The sequence below is a fragment of the Semicossyphus pulcher genome, unplaced genomic scaffold, assembly GCF_022749685.1.
Source record: "Semicossyphus pulcher isolate SPU_LCO1_2020_fin unplaced genomic scaffold, fSemPul1.0.p SCAF_9, whole genome shotgun sequence".
In the NCBI taxonomy this organism is placed as follows: domain Eukaryota; kingdom Metazoa; phylum Chordata; class Actinopteri; order Labriformes; family Labridae; genus Semicossyphus; species Semicossyphus pulcher.
The window spans coordinates 19,562,175-19,588,811 of NW_027211770.1; the positions used below are offsets into that span (position 1 = coordinate 19,562,175).

A 26,637-nucleotide genomic window follows, 5' to 3' on the forward strand; every position below is an offset into this window, starting at 1 on the left:
CATTCAACATTTGCTGCTGTGTGTGTTAGTGAAAGAACTTGTTTGGAGGCATCATTATTCATCTCTTTCAATGTTTCACCTTAAACCTTTGTATGAATTTATAAAAACTTACTTAGTTTCAATCATTGTTTTATTGACTTCTTAGGCCCCGTGTCCACATAGCGCCTTTTTCTGGCAGAAACACTTGTGTGGTGAGAGAAAAAACATTGCACGTGATGAGAGAAAAAACGCTGCACGTGGGTTTTGTGTCTATGACAACAATGAGTTTAACTAAACAGCTAACAACAATCTTACAACACGTAGGGCGCGATAAAAGCACAACAAACGGGCTTTTCGGTCTCTTTTGTGATACTGTTTGTCATATCGCACAGCTCCGGGTAGACAGAAACAACCAAAACACGTTGCTCCTCCATGTTTGGTGGTATCCAAGGTAACGAGTGGCGCATCTGCGGCGGTGACGACACCAGAGCCTTTCTGAAAAGTTGAGAGATTTTCAACTTTAAGCGTTCGGAGCGGCCGCACAAAAAAGGCGGAGCGCTCTGAAAAATTACGCTGGGTGTAGCGCTTTTTCTTTAGGCGGCCGCACACACTCCTCCTTATTGGAAACAACTGAAAAAAGGCGCTATGTGGACACGGGGCCTAAGTGACATGGTTAGCATGTTGCAAATCAGTGTGTACCGGCTGATAGGATGGGCGGAGTAACAACAAGTTGTTTAAATTGAATAAATTACCCTATAATATTATTATATAACAATGCATATTTTTGTATACTATTAAGTCGAGAAGTTCATAAGTATATTTTTGAGATGTTGCAACTGTCCTCCATTAGTGTAGATATGCCCCTGGGTTGGGATCAGTTGCACCATCTGACGTCGTCCATTCAAGTAAATATTGTTAATGATACATCACATTTATTCACCTTTAAATAGTACAGGTAAATCGCAGACAGATGGAAGTTCGAGATATGTTTAAAGAATATAAAAAAGTATTTAAAAATATGAGTTTGGCGAAAGTGACAGTGTCAAAAGTGTTGCAACTGTCCCCAGTCTCCCCTACATACAGCAGAAATGATCCCTAATTGTAGTTCACTTCTTCCATAGTATGGTTTATCTTTATTTAAACAGCCACAGGGGCGACTGTCTTGCTAATGGCTGTTATACTCAAAGATTTTTGTATATCTTCTGTCTAGCATCACAATTAAGCGCCCCTCTTTAATGTTGCGAGCGGCTTTGATCTTGAACAGTTCCGTCTAGACTTTAGAACAAGTGCCTTCAAAAAGGCAGAGTCAAGGGACCAAAGGCTATTTTAATTGTGACATAGAGAGGCTAATCCTGCAGCATGTGGACGGTGGAGTGAGTGGCTGACTCTGTGAGCAAAGTGATTTGATGCTAACATGAGTGCTTTTTCTGGTTAGATTAGAACTTAATAATTGTGTTGTGTTCTGAGAGTCGACCAGGTTTTTAAACAGACTCGGGGAAGATGTTTCATTTAATTTTATCTAATTTCATTCCCTTTAGTTTATTTCCCCTTAGGCTGTGTTCCCCTGCAGGTCTCAGTCTTATTTAACATTTAATTTATGTGTATTTTAACCAGCATAACAAAATGACAGTGTTTAAAAATAGCACACTGTGTTCTTCCACACTGTGCGGACGTTCAAATCCAACGACACGCTGCAGGTAGTAATGAAGCTGAACCAGGCAAGGTGACCCCTCCGCAGTGTTGTTGTCTGGACCCCGAGGGATTAGCTCTCTGGACCGACCACTGTGTATTTACTGGGTTTCACCTTTGTGTCTGCGCGTGTGTATTTCATGTGTCTATGTGTGTATCTGTTTGCAGATTACGTAGTGTGAAAATGGAGCAGAGGAAACTGAGCGATCAGGCCAACACGCTCGTAGACCTCTCAAAGGTAAGACACACACACACACACACATGTAATATAGGAAATACACTTCATCATACAAACCACCATGTGACAACATTCCTCCGTTTTGGCGCTGACCTGCCCGTTTCTGTGGCTTTGCGTCTCCTAGCAACCGGAACAAGTGTTAAAACAGGGATGACTGAGTGAGAGTGCGAGGAGGATGCGAGCGGAGGGAGGGGAGCGCTCGTGTTTTTCTGTTACCGTGTGGGTGTCTGAGTGAGAATGTGAGCGCACACGTCTGTTTGTGTCTGTGCGTGTGATTGTTAAAAAGAGGGGAGAGAAGGAGATCAAGGGGGTGTGAGTGTGTGCGTGCGTTTGTGTCCTTCCATGGAGCGATGCCTTTAGTGCTAAATATTTTGCAATTATGCCATCTCAATGACTCCATCTCAACTGGCCACTTGTGCGCTTTGCCATGGTTACTGAGGCCGGGATGTGCGAGGCAGGGACACTGCTGCCTTTCATTCTCTCTCTTCTTCTCCCTTTCTTCACAATGTTATAACGCCCACACAGAGACTTCCCTCCAGCCTCTACTCCCTCATGGACATTTTTTTCCCTCCTGCTCAGTGTCTTACTCACTCCTCCCGAGCCGCACGCTGGCCCTCTTTCAGATGTACCTCCCTCTCTTGCCCCTTTCCCTGTCCAAAAGCATCTTCTTTGAACAAGCATTAATAAAGCAGCACTCATAATTCTCCTGTTTGTGTGTCCAATCTGTCCCTCTCGTTCAAAGTGCTCTGTGTGCACTGACTCATCTCCTCCTCTCCTCTTTTCTCCTCTCCTCACAGATGCAGAGCGTCATGTATGAGCTCATGTCGGAGCTTAACGACCGCAGCGAGGACCTGGAGCGCCAGATGCTGTCCCTGGAGCAGCGGGTGGAGCAGCTCACTGCTGGCTTCAACACCCTGCCCGCACACCTCTCGGCCACCCTCAGCGCCCAGCACGCCGCCCTGGTCCACCTGCTCCGAGAGAGGGATTCAAGGGACGGTAGAGGAGGTGGTGGAGGAGGTGCTGTGGTCCCTCTGTCTCCAGCTGCTTCTTTAACAAGTCCTCCAGCTCCTGTTACTCCAATCCAGGTTGCATCTCCTGTAACACCCCCCTCCCAGGTCACTACTTTGGCCTTGGAGTCCCCTCTGTCGCCCCCACCTGTGAGCCCGGAGGGGAGCCTGGAGGCGAGTCCCAACCTCAACACCTGCACTTCTAGCTGCTGAAAACAGCTCTGAGGACGAGGAGAGGACAGAGGAGGGGAGGTCGAGCTAGTCCTCTTCCTGTTGACTAAAGGAGAGGAGGGGAGGAGGAGGAGGAGAGAAAAGAGAGGTGATCCTCTGAAGCTGGAGCGATGAAGACGGGACTATGAGCAGAAATAGGATTAAGATGGAGGGCCTGTGTGAGCGATGAGACACGTTGGGGACTTTTGTGCGCTTTCCTTAACGAGGGAAGAAGATAAAATGGAGACTCTAAAAGGTGTGAGGGGGAGGAAGGGACGTCAGGAGGGGGAGAAATGGAGGAAGAGAGGATGAGGAGGGGGAAGTAGAGAGGGAGGAGAACTAACTAGGAATAATTATCAGAACTCAGAGCTCCAATTACTGAAAAAGGCCTTTTATTCTCTCTTTCTCTCTCTATCTCTCTCTCTTTCCTTCCCCCTCTCCCGATCTCTCTCTCCCTTCATCAGGAATTAATGACCATGACTTTTTATCCTTATGATGTATTTTCTATCTGAATGCTAATTGTGTGTTAACGAGCATCCCTTTAACAGAAGGTTCGATCAATACGACCATTATATAGAAAAAAAACTAGTGGCATGCATCGCACACACACACACACACACCAACACTCTTACACACAAGTTATATCCACGCAATACAAGTGAACACAGCACAAACATGAATACACAATCACAATGCAGGCCCTATTTAAACCCACACAAAGGAATGAATGCAGGAGCCCACAAGATAATACTAAAGCCTATACTGCCAAGCACTCAATGCACTGTCAATCACCACACAGCACTGCCAAGTAATGTGGACGCACTGTAAAAAATGTTCATCCGAACGACTTATCCTTTGTGAGCTAATGTGGTAGTTTAGACTTACAATGCCTAGTTGTGACATTTTAACTACTCAGTCGGGAGAATTGTAGCCGCTCAGTGAACTACACAAATTACAGATCAAGTTGAAATAAGTCGGTGCGACACCGAAGGGCGTGAGTCATAGTAGTGTTTGTTTGTGGTGAGGAAGAAAGTAGCAGATGACAAAATAACCCTAAGCAACCACAGCAGGACTTTATTACAGCATTTATTGAATTACATATTAAGTTGAACTGATTTTTAAAGAGGGGGTATTATGCTGTTTCACGTTTTAACACATATATTAAATGTTACAATGTTGGATGTCCACACTAAACGTGGGTGAAGTTTCAAATCTGTAGGTAAAAGTATGTTGGAGTAATCCCCAGGCTTCTCAGCTCAGTCTGTGAATGCCAGGTTTCACACAGTTTTTTCTACACGCTGCACTTTGTGACGTCACCAGGCTTGAGAGAGCTGGCCAATCAGAAGAAAATGGGCTTTCATAAACGGACAGAGCTGACTGAGTCGTTTCCATAGACTGTTTTAAAAGTGGACGAAGCCACCATGACGTCACCCATTGGTATCTCGACTGCGTAAGTGAAGCTGTGCTGTGCATTAAATAATACAGCAAGCCACATTATTTGTCCAAATTTTGAATAAAAAAACCCCAAAAGGCTCCAACAACACAAACAGGCATAGCTAAGTTTAGTGACTATTCAGTGTGTCTGTGTTGACTCAAGTGACCCAGCTCCTATGATTTTAGGATTAATATAATTAAAACAGGTGTGTTATAAAAAAAATTCACCCCCCGTACAGTTATCTGGAACAGTAAAATTAGCTATTTTACAAGCCGTTTTTTGTACCAGGCTGTAAACATGTTTATTTCTGCAGTAAAAATTGTCATTTTCCCATCTGGTCTAATGTTATTTGTTGTTTTCTGAAGCCTCAAGTGGCCACCCGAGGAACTGCAGTTTTTTGCACTTCCGCCTCATTTCCCAACCCCAGAGGTTGCCGCTTGGTCGTTTCAGACAGAGGCTGTATGAGGGCCTGCACAGAGCACCAGTGTGAGAAAAATGTTTGTTTTTAACTGTAAATTGTTCTAAGCTACTCCACAGGTATCACAGAGCGAAATATGAAGCTTGAAATTAGCATAATACCCCCCCTTTAAGTGCAGTAGAAGGTTTACAGGACTGATAAAAAGACATATAAACGGTTTATTTCTTTGAATTGAAAGTTACAATTTATAGTTTTATCAAGTGCATTGATATGAAAGATTCAATTACAACACAAACTGCCATTTGGATCTGCCTGATTCAATTTGAAGATGATATGAAAACTATTTATAACACTAAAAGACAGAGCTTTCTTTTTCTTTTCATGTTATTAAATTTACTGGAGTGTATCTGCCCAGAGGTCGTCTTGAGACAGTTAGAGCAACAGTAAAAACACTGTCGATCAATAAGAAATGAGCTGCTTATTCTTTTATTTTGAAGGGTCAGCGGAGTCCGGGATGCTGGAGGATGTATGGTGTGCTTTAATTCTGCTAGAATTACAAATAATCTTTACATTGGTAATTTAATTGACTTTTATCCAACATTATTTAGCAGTGTGATTATAAGTTGGTGTGATTAATATCTTTTCACTGTGTTGTGTCTTTGACCCTTTATGAAGGGGAGAAGAAGACCTTACTTACTGCCATCCTTTTCAAGCTTGCAGTCCCAAAACGACGCACTGTTATCATGAATGTATTGTGTGTAAAGAAATACACTCAAACACTCTCGCTTGCTCGATCACTTAAACTGCCACGCAGACACAGAAACAGACACCCACACACATGCGCACGCAGATACACACACACACGCACACACACCTCGACAACCAAAGTGCTCTCTCTTAAATGGACTTCAATAATAGGCAGGGAACGCTGCTGTCACTGGGGATAAAAGATAGCAGGAGGCGTTGCAGATATCTTGACAATATTTCTGAGGGAATAACTGTGAAAATCTGGGCATGGACTTGTTACAGTGCTGTACATGGACTGCTCTTCACTGCTTTAAAACAGATCACGGTGGACGACGGATGAACACAAGGGAACACAAATAACCTTATAAAGGAGACATGGCCATGAAGGAGCCGCTGTTGGTTGAATAAATAAAGCATAGGAAGACAGACTATGAGGTTTATCAGAGAGGAATTCTAACAGTGAGATGGGAAAGAGACAAGCCTACCCTTGCATTGGAGACAATATCAAAAACTGTCTTATAGCGACACCCTGTGGCCGGAATACTGAATTACATACGCTTGGAATATTGTATAGTATGCTGTTAACGAAACCTAGCTTTGTATTGCTTAGTCTTTTCTACCATTATGATTAAACGCAGTTCTAGCTGATATCTAATATTACTAAACTATAGTATTCTTCTCATTCGTCATGACAATTATGATATATGTATTAACAATACGTTAAATAATTATGAACAAGGAAAGTGCCGTTTGAGGTTGAAATTATTTTGTAATTTTATTTTATCAGAGAGAATTAATAAAGTATATATCTATAACTTTACAGCCTTACTGCTTTCTGAGTCACTGTTTTTTGTTCTTTTATTATGTTTTCTTTAATGCGACGGGTAGATAAATAAAGCTCTCCTTATTGAACTGTATAGTTTAGATATTCTTCCTGTAATCGACTGATTTTGTGTCTCAGCACCAAACACACACATGGTTTTTTAAACTTATACTCGAGTCATGGGTTATTTATGTTATTTTGTCAGTCAATTAAAGGCCTAGTTTTTTATATCTTTCACTGTCAAATGTTTGTCTCTCTCTTTGACTGGAGCCAAGTCACTTATAGGATTTTTAGAAGTTTAGAGAAATGCTGAAAGAATAGTGGATTTAATAATTTAAGTGGATTCTGTTGTAAAAGATACAAATCCTTTAGTATTTTATGGCTTGGCTAGCTTATCTGGAAAACTTGTCAAACCATTAGAACAGCTAACTCATGTTCTGATAAGCTAGCTAACGTCATTTACAGGAGAATGAGTACAATCTAGGCGGAGCGGCCAGAGACAGAGCGGTCAGGGGCAGAGGGGCCAGAGGCGGAGCGGCCAGAGGCAGAGCAGTGAGAGGCTGAGCAGCTAGAGACATAGCAGTGAGGGGCGAGGTAGATGGAGTTGGAGAAGCAAGAGACAGAGCAGTGAATGGCAGAGCAGTGAGGGGCGGGGCAGCTAGAGACAGAGCAGTGAGGGGCGGAGCAGCGAGGGGCGGGGCAGGGCAGCTAGAGACGGAGCAGCGAGGGGCGGGGCAGCTAGAGACAGAGCAGTGAGGGGCAGGGCAGCTAGAGACAGAGCAGTGAGGGGCGGAGCAGCTAGAGACGGAGCAGCGAGGGGCGGGGCAGCTAGAGACAGAGCAGTGAGGGGGGGAGCAGCTAGAGACGGAGCAGCGAGGGGCAGGGCAGCTAGAGACAGAGCAGTGAGGGGCGGGGCAGCTAGAGACAGAGCAGCGAGGGGCGGGGCAGCGAGGGGCAGGGCAGCTAGAGACGGAGCAGCTAGGGGCGGGGCAGCTAGAAACAAAGCAGCAAGGGATGGAGCAGCGGGAGGCAGAACAAATCCCTTTGGTTATATAGTTAAAATCAACAGGTATAGCAAGGTGTGAATTAGTTTACTGTGAAGCCTCACTGTTCAAAAGAGGCTGGAAAAGGAGCACATAGTAAATATTTGTTATTTGTTAAATCAAGTTATTTTGGCGTGGATTTTCATATATTCATTCATGTAAAGTACCTTCCTTTCATTTCTTCCTTTTAGTTGAGCTTTTCACATGAATGCTCTCCAAAAGATGACCTCACAGAGCATAAGAATTCACACGACCTCTCCTTCACACAGGATGTTAATTGTTATCTTTTCTTGTAACAGGCATCATATAATCCCAGCTTGTCTTGTGTTTAGCCCGGGGGTGAAAGTAAAGCAGAATAACACAGGTGTGAAAGTGAGTCAGCCTGAGGCCCTGCTCTGCTCGGAGCGCAGCACCCGATGTACCTACATGTGATGAGCCTGTTATCTGTGTTACTCACTGGTGGGCTCTTCTGCCCCTGGGGCCACTTCGGCTCTCTCAAGCTATGTGCCTTTACATGATGGTGTACTATAGCTCTAAAGCTAGGTAATGCTGTTTTTTTTTCCCTCTTCACCTGACAGGAAACCCTTTTAATGTTTCAGGGTTGCTGCCTGAGCCGAGGACAACAAAAGACCCAGAGAAACTGGAAGCAGGGATATATTTAAGTCCGTTTTCAGCCAAATGTAGTCAAAAAAATGACTGCAAGGACGGTTTATTATTCAAGTGGACAAAATGTAACATCAAAGAGAGCACGTTGTAATTATAGGCATCATTAGTAGGAGGAACAGAGCAGACATTTTTGCAGGTTTGAAGCCATGTTTCATTACACATGACTTCACGTTACAGCTGACTGTAAGAGCTTAGTCTGTAAGATATGGGTAGTTGTGGCTCAGCAGGTAGACAGGTTGGTAGACTAAGTAATCACAAGGTTTGCTTGAACCCCAACTGTCCATCCATCCGTCCATTATCCATACTGCTTAACCTGTTCAGGGAGCCTAAGCCAGCATCATCATTGGGCGAGAGGCAAGAGACATCCAGGAACGATCACCAGTCAGTCACAGCGCTGACATATGCAGACGCTCACACTCACACTTACGGGCAATCTAGAGTCACCAATGAACCTAACAAGCATGTCTTTGGACTGTAGGGGGAAGCCGGAGTACCCGGAGGGGAACCCACGCATGCACGGGGAGAACATGCAAACTCCACGCAGGAAGGCCCACTTCGTGCGGACCGGGATTCGACCTGGGAACCTTCTAGCTGTGAGGCGACAGCGCTAACAGCGACTGCACCAACCTCAATTGTTTCCACTGTTTAGCTCTTGGTTAGCGTGTTGAATGAGTTTGTCAACATGTTGAAAAAGTACTCCCAATAAAGTAGTTAATGAGGAAACTAGTGTTGATCATGATGAATCATTAATTAGTGCCTTCCTCGTAATACTGACTACACAATACTACAGACTGGCAGTTTGTAAATATCTGACTCATTAGGTAATGATTAATTCCTGAATAGATGTTACTGACCACTGTCTCCATGGGTTGCTGCTGATTAATCAGTGAACATCACAGAGCTAATAACAGAAGACACAGCAGCTCAGACACCTGTCTAGAAGATATTTGCTCCTCTGACTGCTTCACATCCCAGCGTACCCTAATGTTCAACCTTTATCAAACTCAAGTTTCGGTTTTTGTTCTGCTTTCTCGGCCTTCTGTGCAGATATTCCTTGTGGAGCTTCTTTGGTTGACCCCTTCATCCAAACTTTATTAAGCTGACTTCTTATAATTTGAGTTGTAACCCTCTCCCTTATCTCTCCAGTTTAAAACCTCACAAAATGTGCTTAACGCCTCTGAAGACAGTTTGACAATGTAACTTCTGAAGTGTCAGAAGTTTGATTCTGCTGAACTCCATGTGCCATGATCTTTTGAGCATGTGTGTGTGTGTGAACATGACGAGGAAGAGGCCCCGGAGGGATGCCAACGGTCGGCCACCATTATCACCTGCCTGTACAGGTCCACCATCATGTGTCACACCTGTCAACCGCCATGTCATCACAATAACACGCGGCCTAAATGTCAGCCGGTTCTGTCAGAGGGAGACAGTAGTGTACTGGAAGCTTCTATGAACACAACATGTTGTTTTGTGGGATGTGCAGCTTTTACCTTGTTGCAGTGGGACAACAGCACACACACATAATACAGAAACAAGCACCTTTTACTCTCCGATCTGTTTCATGACCTCTGATGACTTCAGCCGTGACAGTTCACCAGGAAGTGGAGACCTTTGAACCCCTCACGATGCATGAGAAGTAGTAGTTGGAAAGAGGCTGTGATGCCCTCTACACACCAAAGAAGAGGTCAGAGCACACACACATACAATTAAAGATCCATGCAAACACAGAAAGGTTCCGTCTCTTCAGAGCCTACCTTTCTACATCGCCCCAGTCTTTGTATTTCTCTGTGAACCTGTCAGTTTCCATCTCTCAGCCACATGCCCTCAAACGCTCCCGTACAGTCTTCTCTTCTCTAGAAAGAAATTCGGAGCAGAAACAGAGAGTGTATTAGAGTGAATCTTCCATCAATTCCTTGATCGGTTTTGCAAGGCTAATCAAGGTGTGAAGGTTCCCCCAGGAACATCCCTAGTGGTCTATTTTTAGCCTGGAGAAGATGACTTGAGATACAGCATACACAGGTCGTGTGTTCGTTGTTTCGTTGCCTATTGCAGAGAATAAGCTGAGTCCTGCTCACACCATTTTTTAGCTATAAACCTGAATATAATCCTGGCTATACGCTCACTCTGGTCGGAGAGATTTCTACAGCCTTGTTGAGACCGTCTGTCTGCACCGTACAGTAAACAAACTCATCCACTGAATTGGACCTGTTTCCAATAACAGTGACATCCTGAATCCAGCTTCCTCACCTCCTCTTAGTCGTATATCTTACTTCTCTTTTCTCTTTTGTCCAAATGTGTTTGGCAAGTCCAGCACGTGATGTGATGATGCGGGGCGGCTGTGGCTCAGTGGTAGAGTCGGTCGTCTTTCAATCGGAAGATTGGAGGTTCGATCCCCAGCTCCCTCAGGCTACATGTCGAAGTGTCCTTGGGCAAGACACTGAACCCCAAATTGCTCCCGGTGGCATAGCCAACAGGTATGAATGTGATATCTGATTGACAGTTGGGTATCAGTGTATAAATGTGTGTGTGAATGGGTGAATGTGACATGTAGTGTAAAAGCAGCTTTGAGTGGTCACACAAAGTCTTTGGTCACAAAGACTAGAAAAGCGCTATATAAGTACAGTCCATTTACCATGTACTGGTCGGTAGACCATCAGGTTGCCTAGTTTACCGATCTCACTCTTTTTTTCACAGGAACACAACTCCTCTTCTCCACATCGTTGGCCAGGCCTCCTCCCTCAATCGATACCCCCTCTGGTTTCTCTTGTTCTCAAATAACCCGTCTGAGGCCTCAGTCTGCTCCTAGATCTACATGTCAGCATCCAGCCTCTAGGTGTTTTAATTGTAGTCCCAAAAGTTGACTTCCTCGATTTAAACTATATAAAACCTTTAAATATTATATTTAAACCTTTAAATTAAAATTGTAGTTAAATTATAAACCTTTTACAACAGTGCATATTGGCCTACAATACTGAAGCCCTGTTATAATTTAGCTTAAAGGGCCAGTTCATCCTTTTTCAACCTCAGTCCTATCATGCTATTATGGGGAGCTAATGCCATTATGGTAGGGGGAAAAAATGCAGTAATCTGTGCCTCTGGAGGACGCTATCCTCTTCTCCAATGGGCCCTGGAAAACCCCCGCCAGACTACGTAAAACGCATCATCTGGCGGAGTCCAGGGAGCTCGCTAAACTACACTTCCTCAATCTAGGACACCCGTCTCTGATGTCATGTCTCGTTCAAAATCGTCAGGTTTGAAATGAAGACTGCAGACCTGAAGATTTTTAAGATGATCCACCGGTATATTCTCGCTGTATTTCGGATTCTGTTTCGCTCTGAGCCATTGCCTGCAGCGATCAATGTCCTTGACTGGAAAACGGTAGTATTTCACTCCAGCATCTCTCTCAGGGCCGTTCCTTTCAGAGGGAGGGGCGCAATGCACGCTGGGTGATGTAGGAATGTAGAATGGGTGAAACCATGAGATGTTTGTACAACTTCATCCACAGCTATGGGGCCAATTTCATGTTATTGCTCCTATCGATTACAGAGAACACCAGCTTTGACTGACAGCAGCCTTTCCCAGGGGTGAATTGCTCCTTTAAAGCTCCTGTGAGGGTCATTTGTCTCTGATCTCGTCCTGAACATGTGTGATGAAAAATCTCCTTCTGTTTTCTTTTAATAGTCAAACATATCAGTCACTGTGAATCTTTATGTGGAAAATATAGAAAAAAGGAAGATTTGGCAGTGCACAGTTCCTCTCCTCATCTGACACCTGCCCCCCGGCAGCAGTTACAGGCATTAAAAATAGGTATAATCAATCTTGTCACTAATGGTCTGGTTTGCTTTTGTAGCTCATATAGAAGCATCAGTATTAATTTCAGTCTGTTTCATAACCAGCTAAAAACTCCTCACAGGAGCTTTAATATGTGACTGTTTTTGTCGGTGTCAGAGACTGGGTTAAAGAAAAGGTATAGGAACATAGGAGTAAGTGGAATGAGTGTCATATCACACGTACATCTCCCTGTCTGTCTCTGTGTCTGTCTATCTGTTTGTCTCTATCCATCTCTCTCTTTCTGTCTCTCCCTCTATCCCACTTTCTCGGCCTTGCTGGTAGCTGAAGATGTCTGTTTACCATGAGAGTGGTTTCCGTCTGTTAAAAGGAGGTTTTTCCTCGCCACTGTTACCAAGTGCTTGCTCAAGGTGGATTAATATTGGGTCTCTCTAACTGATATAACAAAGAGTGCGGTGTAGACCGACCATTTGTAAAGTGTCTTGACATCACTTTGGTGCTGTATTAATCAAAATTGAGTAACTGATTGATTGTTTCTTGTAGTTTTTTTTGGCTGAGTCGGTGTCTGGAATCAGCACACCTTCAGTACAACGTCTCTGTGCCCCAGCTTTTTACTGTCTTGTGTACAGTGGTTAGCGCTGTTGCATCACAGCAAGAAGGTTCCTGGTTCGAATCCCTGTTCGGCTGGCAGGGGCCTTTCTGTGTGGAGTTTGCATGTTCTCCCCGTGCATGCTTGGCTTCCTCCCACAGTCCAAACACATGCTCGTTAGGTTAATCGTGTGAGCGTGATAGGTTGTCTGTCTCTGTGTGTCAGCCCTGTGACTGACGTGGCGATCAGTCACAGGGTGTACCCCGCCTTCTCGCCCTATGACAGCTGGGATCGGCTCCAGCCCCCCTCTGCGACACCGAACAGGATAAGCAGTACAGTTAATGGATGGATGGATGGACGTTAGTGATGCGTGTTAGCTTTGCCCAGGTTTTGAAAGCACATCACCATCCCACACTTACTTACTGCCTCCTTTTATGGACACCTACATGAACATTCTCATTTAATGGGGCTGGATGCACGCAGTAAATGGATTAGGAGTTTATGGCAATATGCTTTTCTGCATTTTCTGTTCTATTAACTTCTCTCACGTGGAGTCCATTAGAGACTTCATTGGATTAGTCAGTTCTTCAACTCGTACACAATCATGGAAGTGATGTTGACTCTCCATTAGTGATACAGGAGAATATATGAATGTGTGCTCTTGTTGTTAGAGGAGATCAGATAAGGGGCTTTTACAGACCTACCTGATCCACTCACGATTCAGTTAAGTGTGCAGTCAGCTAAAATCTAACACACCCTCGCTGTCCTGTAGTTCTTGAAAAATCCATAAATGTCTGATAGTTTTAATGAAGACGTTTGGCCAGCACCCAAAGAAGAATTATATAGTACAGTGTACTCTGCATACAGTATATTTCCAGCCAGACAGTTTAATGAAAGAGGTGTGTAAACCTTGTTGATCCTGGTTCAAGTTGCAGTGCAGGTACACGCACTGGGTGCAGACCAAACCGTTGTCACCATCAATACAGAAGGTGCAACGTTAACTCCATGGTAATGCTGGCTGCCCACACTCTCCTCAGGCTGCGTGCAGGGGACGTTCCTGTATGTGTGTGTGTGTGTGTTATGAGAGAGAGAGAAGAGGTTGTTAATTGACCTATTTTTCAGGCTGTTCGGTTGAATCGGGATGAAGGGAGAGACGATGGGGGTTTTTAATGATGCCACAGGGGAGTTGTGCTTTGCTTCCTCCCCTGACAGGACTTCATCTAACTGTTGCCACTTTCGCTGACATAACTCGGCCACCTGTAACTCTTCTGCGTGCTGCACTCACAGGCAGGCACCAGCAACTGTTTAATTTCCTCTCCGTTCTTTCTTTTCCTCTATTGATTGTGGGGTTTTTTCTCTCTCTCTTTTTGTTGAAGATGTCTGTTTCTGAGGCGGCGCCTGTCAGAGAGTCACGCCTCATTGTATATGAAGCAGGGCCCAAGTCGTGGCCTCTGGACAGTCAGCCAATTAGAGCCTGGAAGCAGTCAGCTAAATGCCAGCCGTGCTCATGTCTGGCTCTTAGCATCCAGGTGGGACTCGAGTCAAACGAGATATTTTTAGCCCTGCTCTACACTCGTCTCTTTACATCATGACTTTATGCATGTGTGCCTTTCTTCAGTCTTTAAAACTTCCCTAACATCAGCCATCAAAGCAGGAGAAGAGGAGGCAGAAAGTTGGCTCCCCTGCTTCCTGCTCTTTGCCTCCCTCCTCCTCCTCTTCCTCCTCAATCTGGCCCAAACTCTCCTCCTCAGTCCCAGCGCCCCACAAGCACAGCAAGTTTCTTCATTCAGATTTATTTCCTCTGCTCTTTACTATCGTGCCTCCCCGCTGCTAGCTCTGCGCCTTCTGCTTATCACACTTGTGCACTCGCAGACAGATGCTGAGACTTGCATGCACAGACACACACACATTCGGATTTCATATTCATTTGAACTCTGTGCCTGTGCCCGCCCCCTTCTCCCTCCACATCCCTCCCCTGTTACTTGCCTGAGAAGTGATGTTGGTTTCCATAGCAGCTGTCTGTGTCCGTATGAGACGGGAGTTTCCCCGACACAGATGAGAAAGGATGCAGAGTGAGGGGAGTCACAAAACGCACGCTCTCACACACCGAACACGTATGCATTAGAGGAACTGTTGATTAGCAATCAGCAGGCCCTTCACACTGACTGTTTATTCCTAATGAGCTGAGAGAAAGATGTTGATTGGGTGATTCTGACAGGAATAGACTTGACTATTTTGTAAATTGAACATTCAAGTCAAATTGATTTAATGGCACATGATTTAATAATTTATTATTTTTGATCTCATCCCGCCCAAAAATACAATTATTGCTCGATTGCTGCAGGTGTGGGGCTAAGTGTTCACAACGCTACACATTGATTTTTGAGGGACATTGCACACATACAGTATCTTCTAGTAACAGCTCTTATTCCACACTATGATCACTCACAAAAGGACTGTTCACTGCTAAATGACTGTAATTTTGTAACACAAATAATGTGCAAAAGCATGTCCGTATGAGGTTTTAATGTTCCTTGACATGCTTGTGTCTGCCTGTATGCGACAGGTGCTGTCTCACTCTCACAGGAATGATGGTCAGGTGGACCAGCGACTGTAAATTGCCTGTTAGTGTGAGTGTGTTTGTGTGTTCGCTGCCCTCCAACAAACGCATGAATGGACAGATAGATTGCGATGACCCTCAGTAGGAATATATGCTATAAGCAATTAAAGAAAGAACAGCTAGAATGAATGGATTATGAATGGAACTAATGGAGCTATAATCTTTAACATACAGAAGCATTCAGTTTAATACTTTCTGCAAGTATTGTCTGGACGGTTTTAAACACATTCTTTATAAATACAGATTTAATGTTCTTGTTTTTTCCTGTAAACTAATGTGTAATATGCATGAGAGTATTCATGCATTATTTTCTGACTGGGGAAATAATCCATTAGCCAGCTGCATGTAAACACACTCAGTAGCAACTTGGCTAACAAGAACAACTGAGTGGCATGTGGCTAGTGATTATATATTTGCATTTTATGAGCCTATCTCCCATGCTACTATTGACAACAGGCCTAACACATTATCTGCCTCCTCCATTAGGAGCTCAGCTGCAATTAGCCAACAACCAGCAGTGTGCTCAGACACGGGAACAGCCTGTGTTTACATCTTCTCAGTGCCACCCTGTTTTTCTGCCTCCGAATCAGGATGATGATCTGAACAAATATTTTCATACTTCTGTATTTTAGAGCCGCACTAGAAATTATTTATCCCCACATCCACCCTGCTATACATTTATTCTCTCTTTCCTCCCTAAGGGAAGTGCAAGTTACAGTGTTTGACCAATAGGGGGTGCAGTTTGATATCCCCCAACCCCCCCTCAGAGACTCTTCCAACTCCTCCTCATCTCCCTAAATGTTCTTTTCCCACATGCTGCTGGCAGACACACTCACAGCTCGCAGACTATTTAAGCTACATGGTGGGAATAATTAATGCAGGAAATTATCACAGACCCAGGAATGATTAATTTCAAGCTGTGACAAACTGACATGACTGATGGCTTTTACCGGGTCGCCAGGCTTTTTATACTCACGGCCATTCAGGGAGAGCATCCATCACGGTGACCCTCGCTAATACAGAGGTGTGTGTAGAGTGTGTGTTCCTGTCTGTTTCTATGGTGTACATGCAAGCAAGTGCATATATGTGTATGCGCAGGTAGTATATGATGCCTGTGTGTGTCTGTAAGCATATGTGCGCTAATTTATCAACTAAGGTGACTGTTGAGCTCTGGGGGCCACAACACTGACTGACACTGGGAGATGGTGAAATAAAATATGCAGCAAAGCGGACCAACCTGAAACAATTGCAACAGCCCTGATATAAACCACGAGGGACACTCGTGTTTCATCATTTATTCTTTACAGAGACAGGGAAGACGTCAAACCTGTGTAACCAAAATATCTCTTTCTTCACACTCTCTATCGAGCACAATGCTACTGTAGCAGGTTATAAAGATTCCGTTTTAAGACGCTATTAAGAGCAGTTCGGGATAGACAGGATTCTTTCATATAGCAAAGACAGGATAATCAGGTGTGGGCAAAATGAGGAGATCATGGAAATAGTCTCTGATTATGCTACAGATCAACCCGAGTCATCAAAGCCATTACCATTACAGTAAGCAATTACACTGCTGAGTGCTGCAAATGATGTTTTTAAAACTCAATTAACACCTGCTTTCGTATGTGCCTTTGTGTAGCATGGGGGGAAATGGGGAGTTGGAACTCTTTGAATCAGAAAATTAAGATTAGAGTGGAAAGGCCTTGTCTCTCAATTCCTACCTATGGACTGGAAAAAAATTAGAGAATTCACCAATTCTAGGAAATAGACCATATACACACGCAATTTTCCTCTGATGTCACTGTCTAGGTGGGAAGCTCAATAAATGTTATAATGTTGTGCTGGTTTGTTCCAGGTTATTAGTTGTATAGCTTCAGGTTTCCTGACAATTGTGACAATTCAACACTTTGAGATTGATTAGCAACTGAAAAGACAATTAACTGTGAAAATCTGGAGAGAAATCTTACTTGACAATATCGCTGTTAACTAGGAAGTGGCTGAATTGTAATATTACCCTTTGCTAGATGTACTACACGATAGTTCTAACATACTAGCTAATGTTAGCCAACGGAACGTTATCTAGGAAGAGCTTGAATTCAAGCAGCGGTCAGACAGCAGCTAATGTTAGCATCTAGCCTTACTAGACAATATTACTGTTAGCTAGGAAGTGGCTGAGTTGTGATATTACCCTTTGCTAGTTGTACTACACAATACAAAACGAAAACCTTAAACTACTAGCTAACATATTTTAGTTTGGAACTAACTAATTAGTTCTAACTAGCTTATATAATGTTAGCCAACGTAGCGTTATCTAGGAAGTGCTTGTCTTCGGTCAGACAGCAGCTAATGTTAGCATCCAGCCTAGATAATATTACAGTTAGCTAGGAAGAGGCAAAAAGCTATTTTACTGTTTGGCCGTTTTACACAGTACAATTAGAAAATGTTAGGGTCTGAAGTTTTCTTGTGTTGTTTCTGTTTTTTCTTGTGGCTCTGTTTTTCTCTCCTCCTCCCCCTCCTCTTTTTGTTACCTTTACCCCCAGTGTGTGTGGCAGGAGGCGTGGCTGATTCACTCTCCTCTGGAGCTGCAGCAGAGGCACACCTGTTCTCAATCTTCCAGCAATCACCTCCTCCATAAAAGACTGGTCAAGACTCCACCACTCTGACAGATCATTCCTTCCCGTTCGGTAGTGCTGACGCATGTATTTTTGACTCTAGAGTTCATCAGTGTTTTTGCCAGTTTGTGTTTTCTTCCTGGTACCTTTAGCTTTAGCTTTTAGCTTAACTATTGCTGTAGCAAACAGTTTTTTTCCTTTTGTGTTTTTTTGAGTGTGTGTGCCCTGCTGCCACGTCAAACTTCAGATCACCTGCCCTCTTGCCTCACCGCCTTCAGTGGTCAGCCAGCCTGCACAAAGAATTAAACACCTTTCAAACTGCTATCCTTGTTGGTCTCCAGCTACTGTGGTCCTAACACTAGACCAACCCTAACAAGAAAAGCTTAAATTCCTACAACAGTATTTTCGTTTGGAACAAATAACTAGTTAAGATACTTGCTGGCTAACATAATATAAGCTAAGATAATGTTATCTAAGAAGCGCTTGAATGCTAGCATTAGCTGTTGACTAAGGGTAGCTAACAGGTTATCAAAAATGATGTTTAACTTTAAAATATGCCCAGATTTCACTCCAGATTTTCAATATTAATTGTCTTTCAGTTGCTAATTTATCCATGGTGGTGTGTGGTGTAATAATGATAATTGTCAGGTACCTTTATTTGATCATTCATTTTACTGGCATTTGAGCTTCCCATCCTGAGTGTGACGTCAATGGAGCATGGCTGTCTTTTGAATATGGTGAATGGAAAATACATTTTTGCGAGACATCATGAGACTGTTTGACCTCTGCGTGTCGTTGTCTTGTGCACCAGAGATGCCAGCTGCCCTGTGCTCCTTGCTCTGTGTCAGTGTGTGTGACAGGACACGAGTCATCACCATGCGCTGCCCAGGAGGCTCTGACAAGTGGCCTAGACACCAGCTTTGCTCTGCTGGAGGTCATTGCCATGGAGACATATGGGGTCAGCCAAACCTTGCTCATTAGAGTTCAGGTCAGCTAATTGTGCGCTGGATGCTAATGACGTGTAATTGCTCTGTCCTTGGAGAACCTTAAACAAACAAAATGCTGTGTGTGTGTGTGTAAGTGTGTGAGTGTGTGTACCTGAGTTTGTGTTTGCAGTTGATCTCGAGGTCTCTACAGTGTGCTTTCTACATGTTTTTGTCCATGTACAGCGAAGGCCACTATCTGAGCACACACACAAACGCACACTTCGTCAGCTGTACACTCCTCTAACCTTTTTTCTCTCTGCCTTTCTCATGCTGTATAACCCTTTTTCATTCAGTAACTTTCATTTTGCCAGATTTGGAGCTGGGGTGAGAATGCAAACTGCTCAGATCAATACTGTAAAAACTCATCTGGCCATGTCTCCGAATGATTTTTCTGCTCTTTGCTATCGATCCTCCCGTCCTATCCTCCTCTCCGCCTCCTACACAGAGATGACCTGGCACAGATGACTTCAGCGTTCGACAGCCATGTTTTGGTGTCCAGGCTTTGTCTGAAGCACAAAGAAACCCAAGCAACACCTCCCTCAGTCACAATACTCCCCTACATGTCCTCCTTGCAATATCTGCCTCTCTGTATCCATACAGACAGGGAAATGCATAGTGTTAAGTTCTGAGGTAATTGTGGGTAATTTATAGATGTATTGATTGGAAGTTGTGTCTTGTTCCTCCAGTTAAATTGGAGCCCTCCACTTTCTTCTTGGCCTAACAGTATTTCACTACTGCATTCCCAGGTAATGCAACACCACCCTGAAATACCTGAAAAACAAAACAGTCAGTGCTTCTTCACATATTACACTAAAGCATGCAAGGATCAGAAGAAACCAACATCAACCAGCACATTTCACCCACATGCTTCTTTGTAATATGTCTCTCTATCAGCTATGAGAGCTACAGAGAGCAAGGCTGCCCCCTACCTGAACATATACAGTTTGCAGTCAGGCCTGAAAGTCCTTACTTTGAACTCACCAGTAACAAACATACCAGATAGCATTGTATAATGCTTTGCTATGCATGTTTTCGCTGTACGAGAGTACATTTCCTATACTTCACTTTCTTTATTACATTTCTAGCTTGCATCCCGTACAGGTGTGTACAGATGTTAAGTGTGCATCCACTCACAGGAGGGGTCAGCCATCTAGCTGCTCTACACTGACCCTTTTACCTCCCTCGTTCTCTTTAGCCTCTTTGCATGGTCAGTCCCTTCTCTCCACTTAGAATTAAAGGGCAAGTTTGCCAATTTTCAACCTCAGTCCTATCATGCTATTATGAAGAGCTAATATCATTATGGTAGAATTTTGGAAGACGATAACAACTTCTCCAATGGGCCCTGGAAAACCTCCACCAGACTACATAAAGCGCACCATCTGGCAAAGGTCAGGGAGCTCGCTAAACTACACTTCCTCAATCTAGGACGCCCGCCTCCGATGTCATGTCTCGGTTAAAATATCATCAGGTTTGAAATGTAGACTGCAGACCTGAAGATTTGTTACACGATCCACCGGTATATTCTCCTCGTATTTCAGATTCTATACTGCTCTGAGACATTGCCTGCAGCGAAATGGTAGTATTTCACTCCAGTGTCTCTCTCGGGCCGTTCCTTTCAGAGAGAGAGGCGCAATGCAGGCTGGGTGTTGTAGGAATGTAGAATGGGCGAAACCACAAGCTGTTTGTACAACTTCATCCACAGCTATGGTGCTAATTTCAAATATTGCTTCTATCGATTAGAGAGAACACCAGCTTTGACTGACAGTGGATTTTTCCAGGGGTGAATCGCTCCTTTAAAGTATGACGAAAGACCAGAGGGGACGATATAGCCCTGAGTCATTTAAAGTTAAAGTTTTTCAATAAATCCGGGCAGTATTTTGATGATATTTAATAATAAACTTCATTAAATAAGTGCATTCTGGACCCGAGAAGTGCCACAAAAAAAAAGAATTGGACAGATTGACCAATTAAAATTGATAACAGCAAAGTTGTCTTGTGGTAATTTGCTTCTATGGTTGTGGTGTTGATGTTTGCTAAAGGTCCCATGGTGATGAGTTTAAGTCCTTCTGTGCCCACGATCCCACTTTGTTTTTAACCAAGAGCGGTCCATAATCGCATGAAAACATTTTTTTGCAACTGACAGTTCTGTCAACAGAAAGCCATAAAAAATTAAGACTTTTAGATAACATTGAGGGCCTTTGCTAATACCCTGCCGCAGAGAGAAAATCAGACAGAAATATGTTCATCCATTAGAAGATTTTGACCTGAAAGTTTGTAAGAACTATGAGAGGAACAAATGAATAACTGAGTCAGTAACCAGGAGGCACATCAGGTATATTCCCATTTATTATATTTGTCATCTGTCCAATACACAAGCAAGAAATAAACAAAATGTCACCATAGCAAGAAGAAAGTTATCATTCACTCCCTTTCCTGATTGTATTTCTTTATTCAGTGTACAACTCAGTGCTGTCACATTAAACACTGTGCAAAACGCCTACATGCTCACAAGCCTGAAACAAAGCTGTGGGACACAATGATTCCATCTCTTCCATCTCAAGCTCTCTCTCTCTCTCTTCCTAAGGTTACATTTGTGCAACCTTACAAGATTTAAACCAAAATCATTTTTCACAAGAAGTTTGGAAGCATACACAAGTTCACAATGTCAATGTTCATTATGATGTCTGTTAGTGTCACATCACTAAAGAGCGATGATTCTCCCTGAATCAACCCCAATATAGACCGAGCGGGCCCTGCACCAACACCGCTGGCTTTGGCGCCGGCTACGATGACATCACTAAAACGTTGACCTAACTGTGGCATTAATTTGGCAGGTATACATTAGGCATTTAGTGTCTGGATGTATTACCAGCTAGAACACACATCAGTCAGTATTTCATTATGTAAAGTGCAGCTTTTACATGGTAAAACTCTGCAGTAAAGGATCGTTTCTTTGATGTTATTTGTAATTTCAGCAAAAGTGCTTCTCCAGCCTAGAACTATTATAGAAAAGGTTTTTCAAAAGGACATCACCCTAAAAAAAAAAAACTCTGCTAAAGCCATGCATCTGTTCACTCGGCGGATACCAAGTGCTATAGTCCTCACATGTCCTGATCTTCACCAGCACATTTTAAAAGGGTCCTGAGTTATCAAGCGTCTTCTACCAAACAAGTGAAATCTAAGAGCCTTAATGAGACGAAAAGAACAAACTGGATGACAACATGCAAGATTATTTTACCAAAAAAACAACCTATGTTTATTAAGAGATAAGAATTAATGGGTTAAGTGTTGTTGGTGGGATCTCAACAATGCCTCTGTGCATATTCTGTAGATAGGCTTTTTATATCACATGATTTGTTTCCCGCTCTCCTTTTTTTTCCTCATTGCTGAATCAGCTCCATGGCAGTGTTGCTCCCTTCATTCTCCTCGACTGTGTCCAATCAGCTGGTCAAACTAGTGCTGTTTCCTCCTGAATGAGCATCCTGAAGAAAGATGGAGAAAATTATTAAAGGAGTGAGTTACTTGAGGTGTAAAATTAACACTCTTTAATATAGGAGACTAAATGTTATGCAGTTTGTGTTCACTGTTTTAAAGAGCTGGAGATAGATTTGTGGTGCTGTTGGATTTATTGCATTTTACTGCCATGTTTATTTTTAATTAGTTATTTGATGCTTTAAAAATGACGATTGACAGCTCTGTTGACAAATATGCTTCCTGCAGCCAATCTGTTCTGGATTAGTAGAGTGGAGGAAGAACGGCGAGAAGGGACGTAACTAAAACAATCACTACAGTCACTCAAGTTTCCAAATCTGTGAACGTCTGCTTCAGACCAACACAAAGAAGCTGTTCTGCTGTTAAATATGCAGGCATGCGGGATCCTTGCTGTTTTTTCGGTAACTTAAGTGTGTGTTTTGGTAAGCGGAAGTGGCTACGACGGCTCCACCGGCTGATCTCCGCTGCGCAGACTCTAGCTCCAAATGACGTCACAAACGCAAGATGGCAGCGCTTATCACCGGGGCTTTTTGGCATCATTTCCGTACAATGAGAGCAGATGGAAACGCGTCATCCATCTATATACAGTCATTGGTTTCACTTCACTTCTGAACACACCGTTGCTTTTAAGTTGGTAATTGGACTGTAAACAATGCAGCGCACAGAAAAGGAAGTCTTCGGTTTATCACTATACCTATACTATTAACTGTTGGCTAAACTGGACACGCCCGACACGTTCACCGTTATCCCCAGAGGCTTTATCATGCTCAGACTATAGCTGATGGGTTCCGACGTTGCAATGCCTCTTACTAAAAGACAATAACATTTGAGACATTTTCTGTCTGGTTTGTTTTTGAGTCAATTATTTAGCCTGAAAATATCAGAAAATTGTTAAAATGCCCATCAAACTTTCCCAAAACCCAAAGTCAAAACTTCAAATGTCTTGTTTTGTTCAACAATCAGAACAAAGACTGAGTAAACAACAAGAAGTTGATATTTTAGAAGCCTGAACAAGATGGATTTTTCTCTCTTAAAAAAAGACGAAGACAAATAATTGTTGCAGAGTGATTTGTTTTATCGACTTGCAGCTCTTAATACCAAGACCTTCAGCGCCGGTACAGCCTCAAAAATGCCATAAAGTAGATATTCGTGGCATTTTCAAAAACTACTATTTCTGATAGAAAGACGGTCGATGTATGTAGAGTATAAACTGACTCACTGTCAAGGACACAGCAGAGAACACTTAAACTAATGTTATCTGCCTTTTCAAACACTGAATCATCTCCACACAAGTGTAGCTTTAGTGCCAACCGTTGCAGCTGCGCTCAGAGTAACTCAAAGCAGAGTGCAGTGAGAAGCCCTTGGTTACCACGGCAGCAGAGCACAGGATAGAGTGGGTGAGACAGTAAGAGCGTCAGTAAACTCAAACCTTGACCTTGAGCGCAAACAATTCACCGAAATACTGCATACAGTGCATCATTACTTCTCCAACGTGCTTTGATGGCAGAAGCAATTCTGGTCTTTTTTCAGGAACAACAGGAAACAATTTACAGTCGAATTCTAAACAAACTTCTGAATGAAAACTCTGTGCCTGCAGCTGACTGTGTAGAAATGGATCAATGATGATGAATTTCTGTCACAACCGCAAGAGTCACTGTATGCCTCGGTTGACACCCTGCTCATGAAGGAGACAATGAGAGGGCAACACAGAGGCAAATATTTAGGTGTCAGTGGTGTATTGTTCTGATATATGACCCAACCCTACAGGCCCCTCCAAAGGCCCCGGGACATTTTGTTGCATAAAAGTTCAAATGTAATGACCTCCAAAATGTATATATAATAATTGTAAATAGTTTCCATGGCCAGATAAGCATGATGTGAGGCAAAAGGGTGCTCCATCCTGAAATAAACCACTATACTTCTAGTTTACGCTCAAGTTCCTGGTTAAATAAAAATAAATAAATAAATAAGTTTGACTAGGTTTTCTGTTTGCCAATTAGATTGTAGTAAGTTTATCAAACACAACTTTACACCATGTGTGTACAATAAAATTCCACAGAAATTAAAGTGTTCAAACAAAAATCTGATAAAAACATCTCAATATTACATAAAGATGCTCTTTTATATTTCGTAAAATCGAGTTACCACAGTGATTCTGGGACTTTTCAGGCCCAGGGGCAGTTGTTCACTCGGCCCAGTAATCCAGCCTTGCTGATACAGCACGTCATGTGATGCAAGTAGACATGATGCATTAGCCTGGAAAGCTAACGCTCAGTAATGGATTGAATAGAGCAAATATATTTTGGTTTATCCAGGTTGGATCTCAAAGACGTGGGTACAGGACCAGTTAGGGTCTCAGTTTTAGGGCTTAGGGTTTAATACAATACTTAAATTATTAAATGGTCTTTTATTAAAGCATACAGAACACCTATACACAAATAGACCTTGATCTTGGCCTAAATATGTACTATCTGTAATATCATATGTTATTAAAATTAACAGATATTATTAACTATACACACTAGTTTCCTTTACCTTCTGTAAGACGAGCTTTGCCTCCTGTAGGCTGACAGAGCACTGTGGAACAGCCGACGCACAGCACTACAGTCTGAGCGTGACTGAACACTGTGGTGATCTTGTAGCAACCTGCAGACAACACACACATAAAATCATGACGGTGCAGCAATGAAACTTAAAACACTGCAAACAGCCAGCTACCAACATAATTAACATTATATTACATCATGTACTCTTGATTACTGGAATGTCCTTGCAGCTGTTTATATAAAGGAGTCACATGAAACTCATCAAACAAACAGTCACAAGTGTCTCTGTATGCCTTATTTGACACCCCGATCACCAAGGAAGCAATGAAAGGGCAACACATAAAGGCAAATATTTTTTGATACAAGTCTGATAAAAATGTGGGAGAAGCATTTTGATGGAGCATTTTATATAGAAAGTTACCATCAAAACAAAAACTCTAAGCATAATTTTTATGTTGAAAGTAGGCTTAGCCTCCAGCATCGCTAACATAATTTTTATTTGAAAGTTAAACAATACTAAGGTTTTGGGTGCGCTGCTCAAAAATGTTTCCTCTTATTAATGCCTAGAAATGAGGGTTAGGGCCTTGTCAAATAAATAAACTAACCTGGACATTTGACATCCATAAAATAGGAATTAGGACACTGTACAAGACGCTTTTTCTTGTGCCTCCTCTTCTCATCCTCTGGGCTGGGGTGCAACAGATCCTTTGCAAGCTGAAAAACAAATGACAAACGACATTTAAGCTCAATCGTTCACATTCGACAAAATTGCTGTAATAAAAACTTGAAACTGGTCCAAAAAAAGTTATTATCTTTATACGATTTCAGGGAGCAAAGGTCGATTTTTCTTTACAGCTGATTTACAGGAAATATCATAAACAGTGAAGTGCTAAGAAGATTTTGATTTTCAGATCAATCACACTGGTTATATCTACTAAGATATCAAGAGAAGTTGAGGTTTTCTACCTGAAAAATTAAAAATCAACATGTGACTATGAAGGGAGCCGCGTGGGCTGCTTTGTGTTACACGTGTCTCGCCATATTGCATCTTTTTTCACATCTTTAAATTTACGTTACAGCAACATAAACCACTTGACTCCAACATAAAACAAAGCACTATTATATATCGTATTAAGTTCCCCGCGTCAAAACACTTTTTAACGACAGATGACAAATATAAAATACGTAGAGTTACTTACTGGCATGTCTGCGTGTCTGCGAGCTCACCGGAAAAACACACTGACGACGAACCGGAAACTCCTGGCTGAAGGAAAAGACCAACCGACGGAAGAATGTTTTTTTTTCACTTAATTTTTTTTTATCTGTATATCTTTAATTGTATCTTGGTTTTCTGACACGTTGGTGATAATGTTTAACTATTTATGCGATCAAATTTAAACACATTTACGTTACACTTACCTACAGTAAAAATTACACATACATTTAATTTAGCATGCCTACAAAAATCTGCTTAGGGTGATTAAACACTAACTTGTAGCTTTTAAACTTAATTAAATTTATATGACATTTAACTATCAATTGTCATTACATAGTCAGATATTTCTGAACAGTTATTGTTGGTAATAGACGTTTGGTAAAAGAAAAAAAGCTATCGATGCTTGTCGTTGATATCACGTGACTTCCTGTCTACTCATATTTCGCAAACTTGCAGCCAGGTTTTTTTGGGTTTTTTTTTCAAACTTTATTGTAGAAAATTCACATTTACAAACTGTAAGGCATACTTTCAC

The 26,637-nt window shown here is 42.6% G+C and overlaps 2 protein-coding genes and 1 non-coding gene across 3 annotated transcripts in view; 1 reads left to right on the forward strand and 2 right to left on the reverse strand.

Annotated features, from left to right (window-relative positions):
- Positions 1 to 6,774, forward strand: part of kcnn3 (potassium intermediate/small conductance calcium-activated channel, subfamily N, member 3) — a 58,576-nt gene extending 51,802 nt beyond the window's left edge. The window contains exons 9-10 of the mRNA XM_069656088.1: positions 1,837 to 1,906; positions 2,704 to 6,774. Of these exons, the coding sequence (XP_069512189.1) occupies positions 1,837 to 1,906; positions 2,704 to 3,126 (493 nt within the window). The 3' untranslated portion in view covers positions 3,127 to 6,774. The remainder of the gene's footprint in view (positions 1 to 1,836; positions 1,907 to 2,703) is intronic.
- Positions 6,775 to 21,179: 14,405 nt separating this feature from the next.
- On the reverse strand, positions 21,180 to 26,147 carry rps27.2 (ribosomal protein S27, isoform 2). The gene is made up of 4 exons (XM_069655839.1): positions 26,089 to 26,147; positions 25,495 to 25,603; positions 24,879 to 24,989; positions 21,180 to 22,333 (listed from the first exon to the last, which is right to left on the reverse strand). Exons 1-4 carry the CDS (start codon positions 26,092 to 26,094, stop codon positions 22,305 to 22,307), a joined length of 255 nt encoding a protein of 84 aa, XP_069511940.1. The 5' UTR covers positions 26,095 to 26,147; the 3' UTR covers positions 21,180 to 22,304.
- Positions 25,106 to 25,237, reverse strand: LOC138584823 (small nucleolar RNA SNORA13). Its single transcript, XR_011305471.1, has one exon. It is a non-coding gene; the product is annotated as a small nucleolar RNA SNORA13 (small nucleolar RNA).
- Positions 26,148 to 26,637: the final 490 nt, after the last annotated feature.

Bases quoted from the DNA above. Each gene is read 5' to 3' on its own strand.
- rps27.2 (XM_069655839.1), bottom strand. The intron at 24,990-25,494 runs GTTAGTTTATTT...TGTTGTCTGCAG, and splicing joins TATGGATGTCAAATGTCCAG to GTTGCTACAAGATCACCACA. The intron at 22,334-24,878 runs GTAAAGGAAACT...ATCTTTCTTCAG, and splicing joins CAAAGCTCGTCTTACAGAAG to GATGCTCATTCAGGAGGAAA.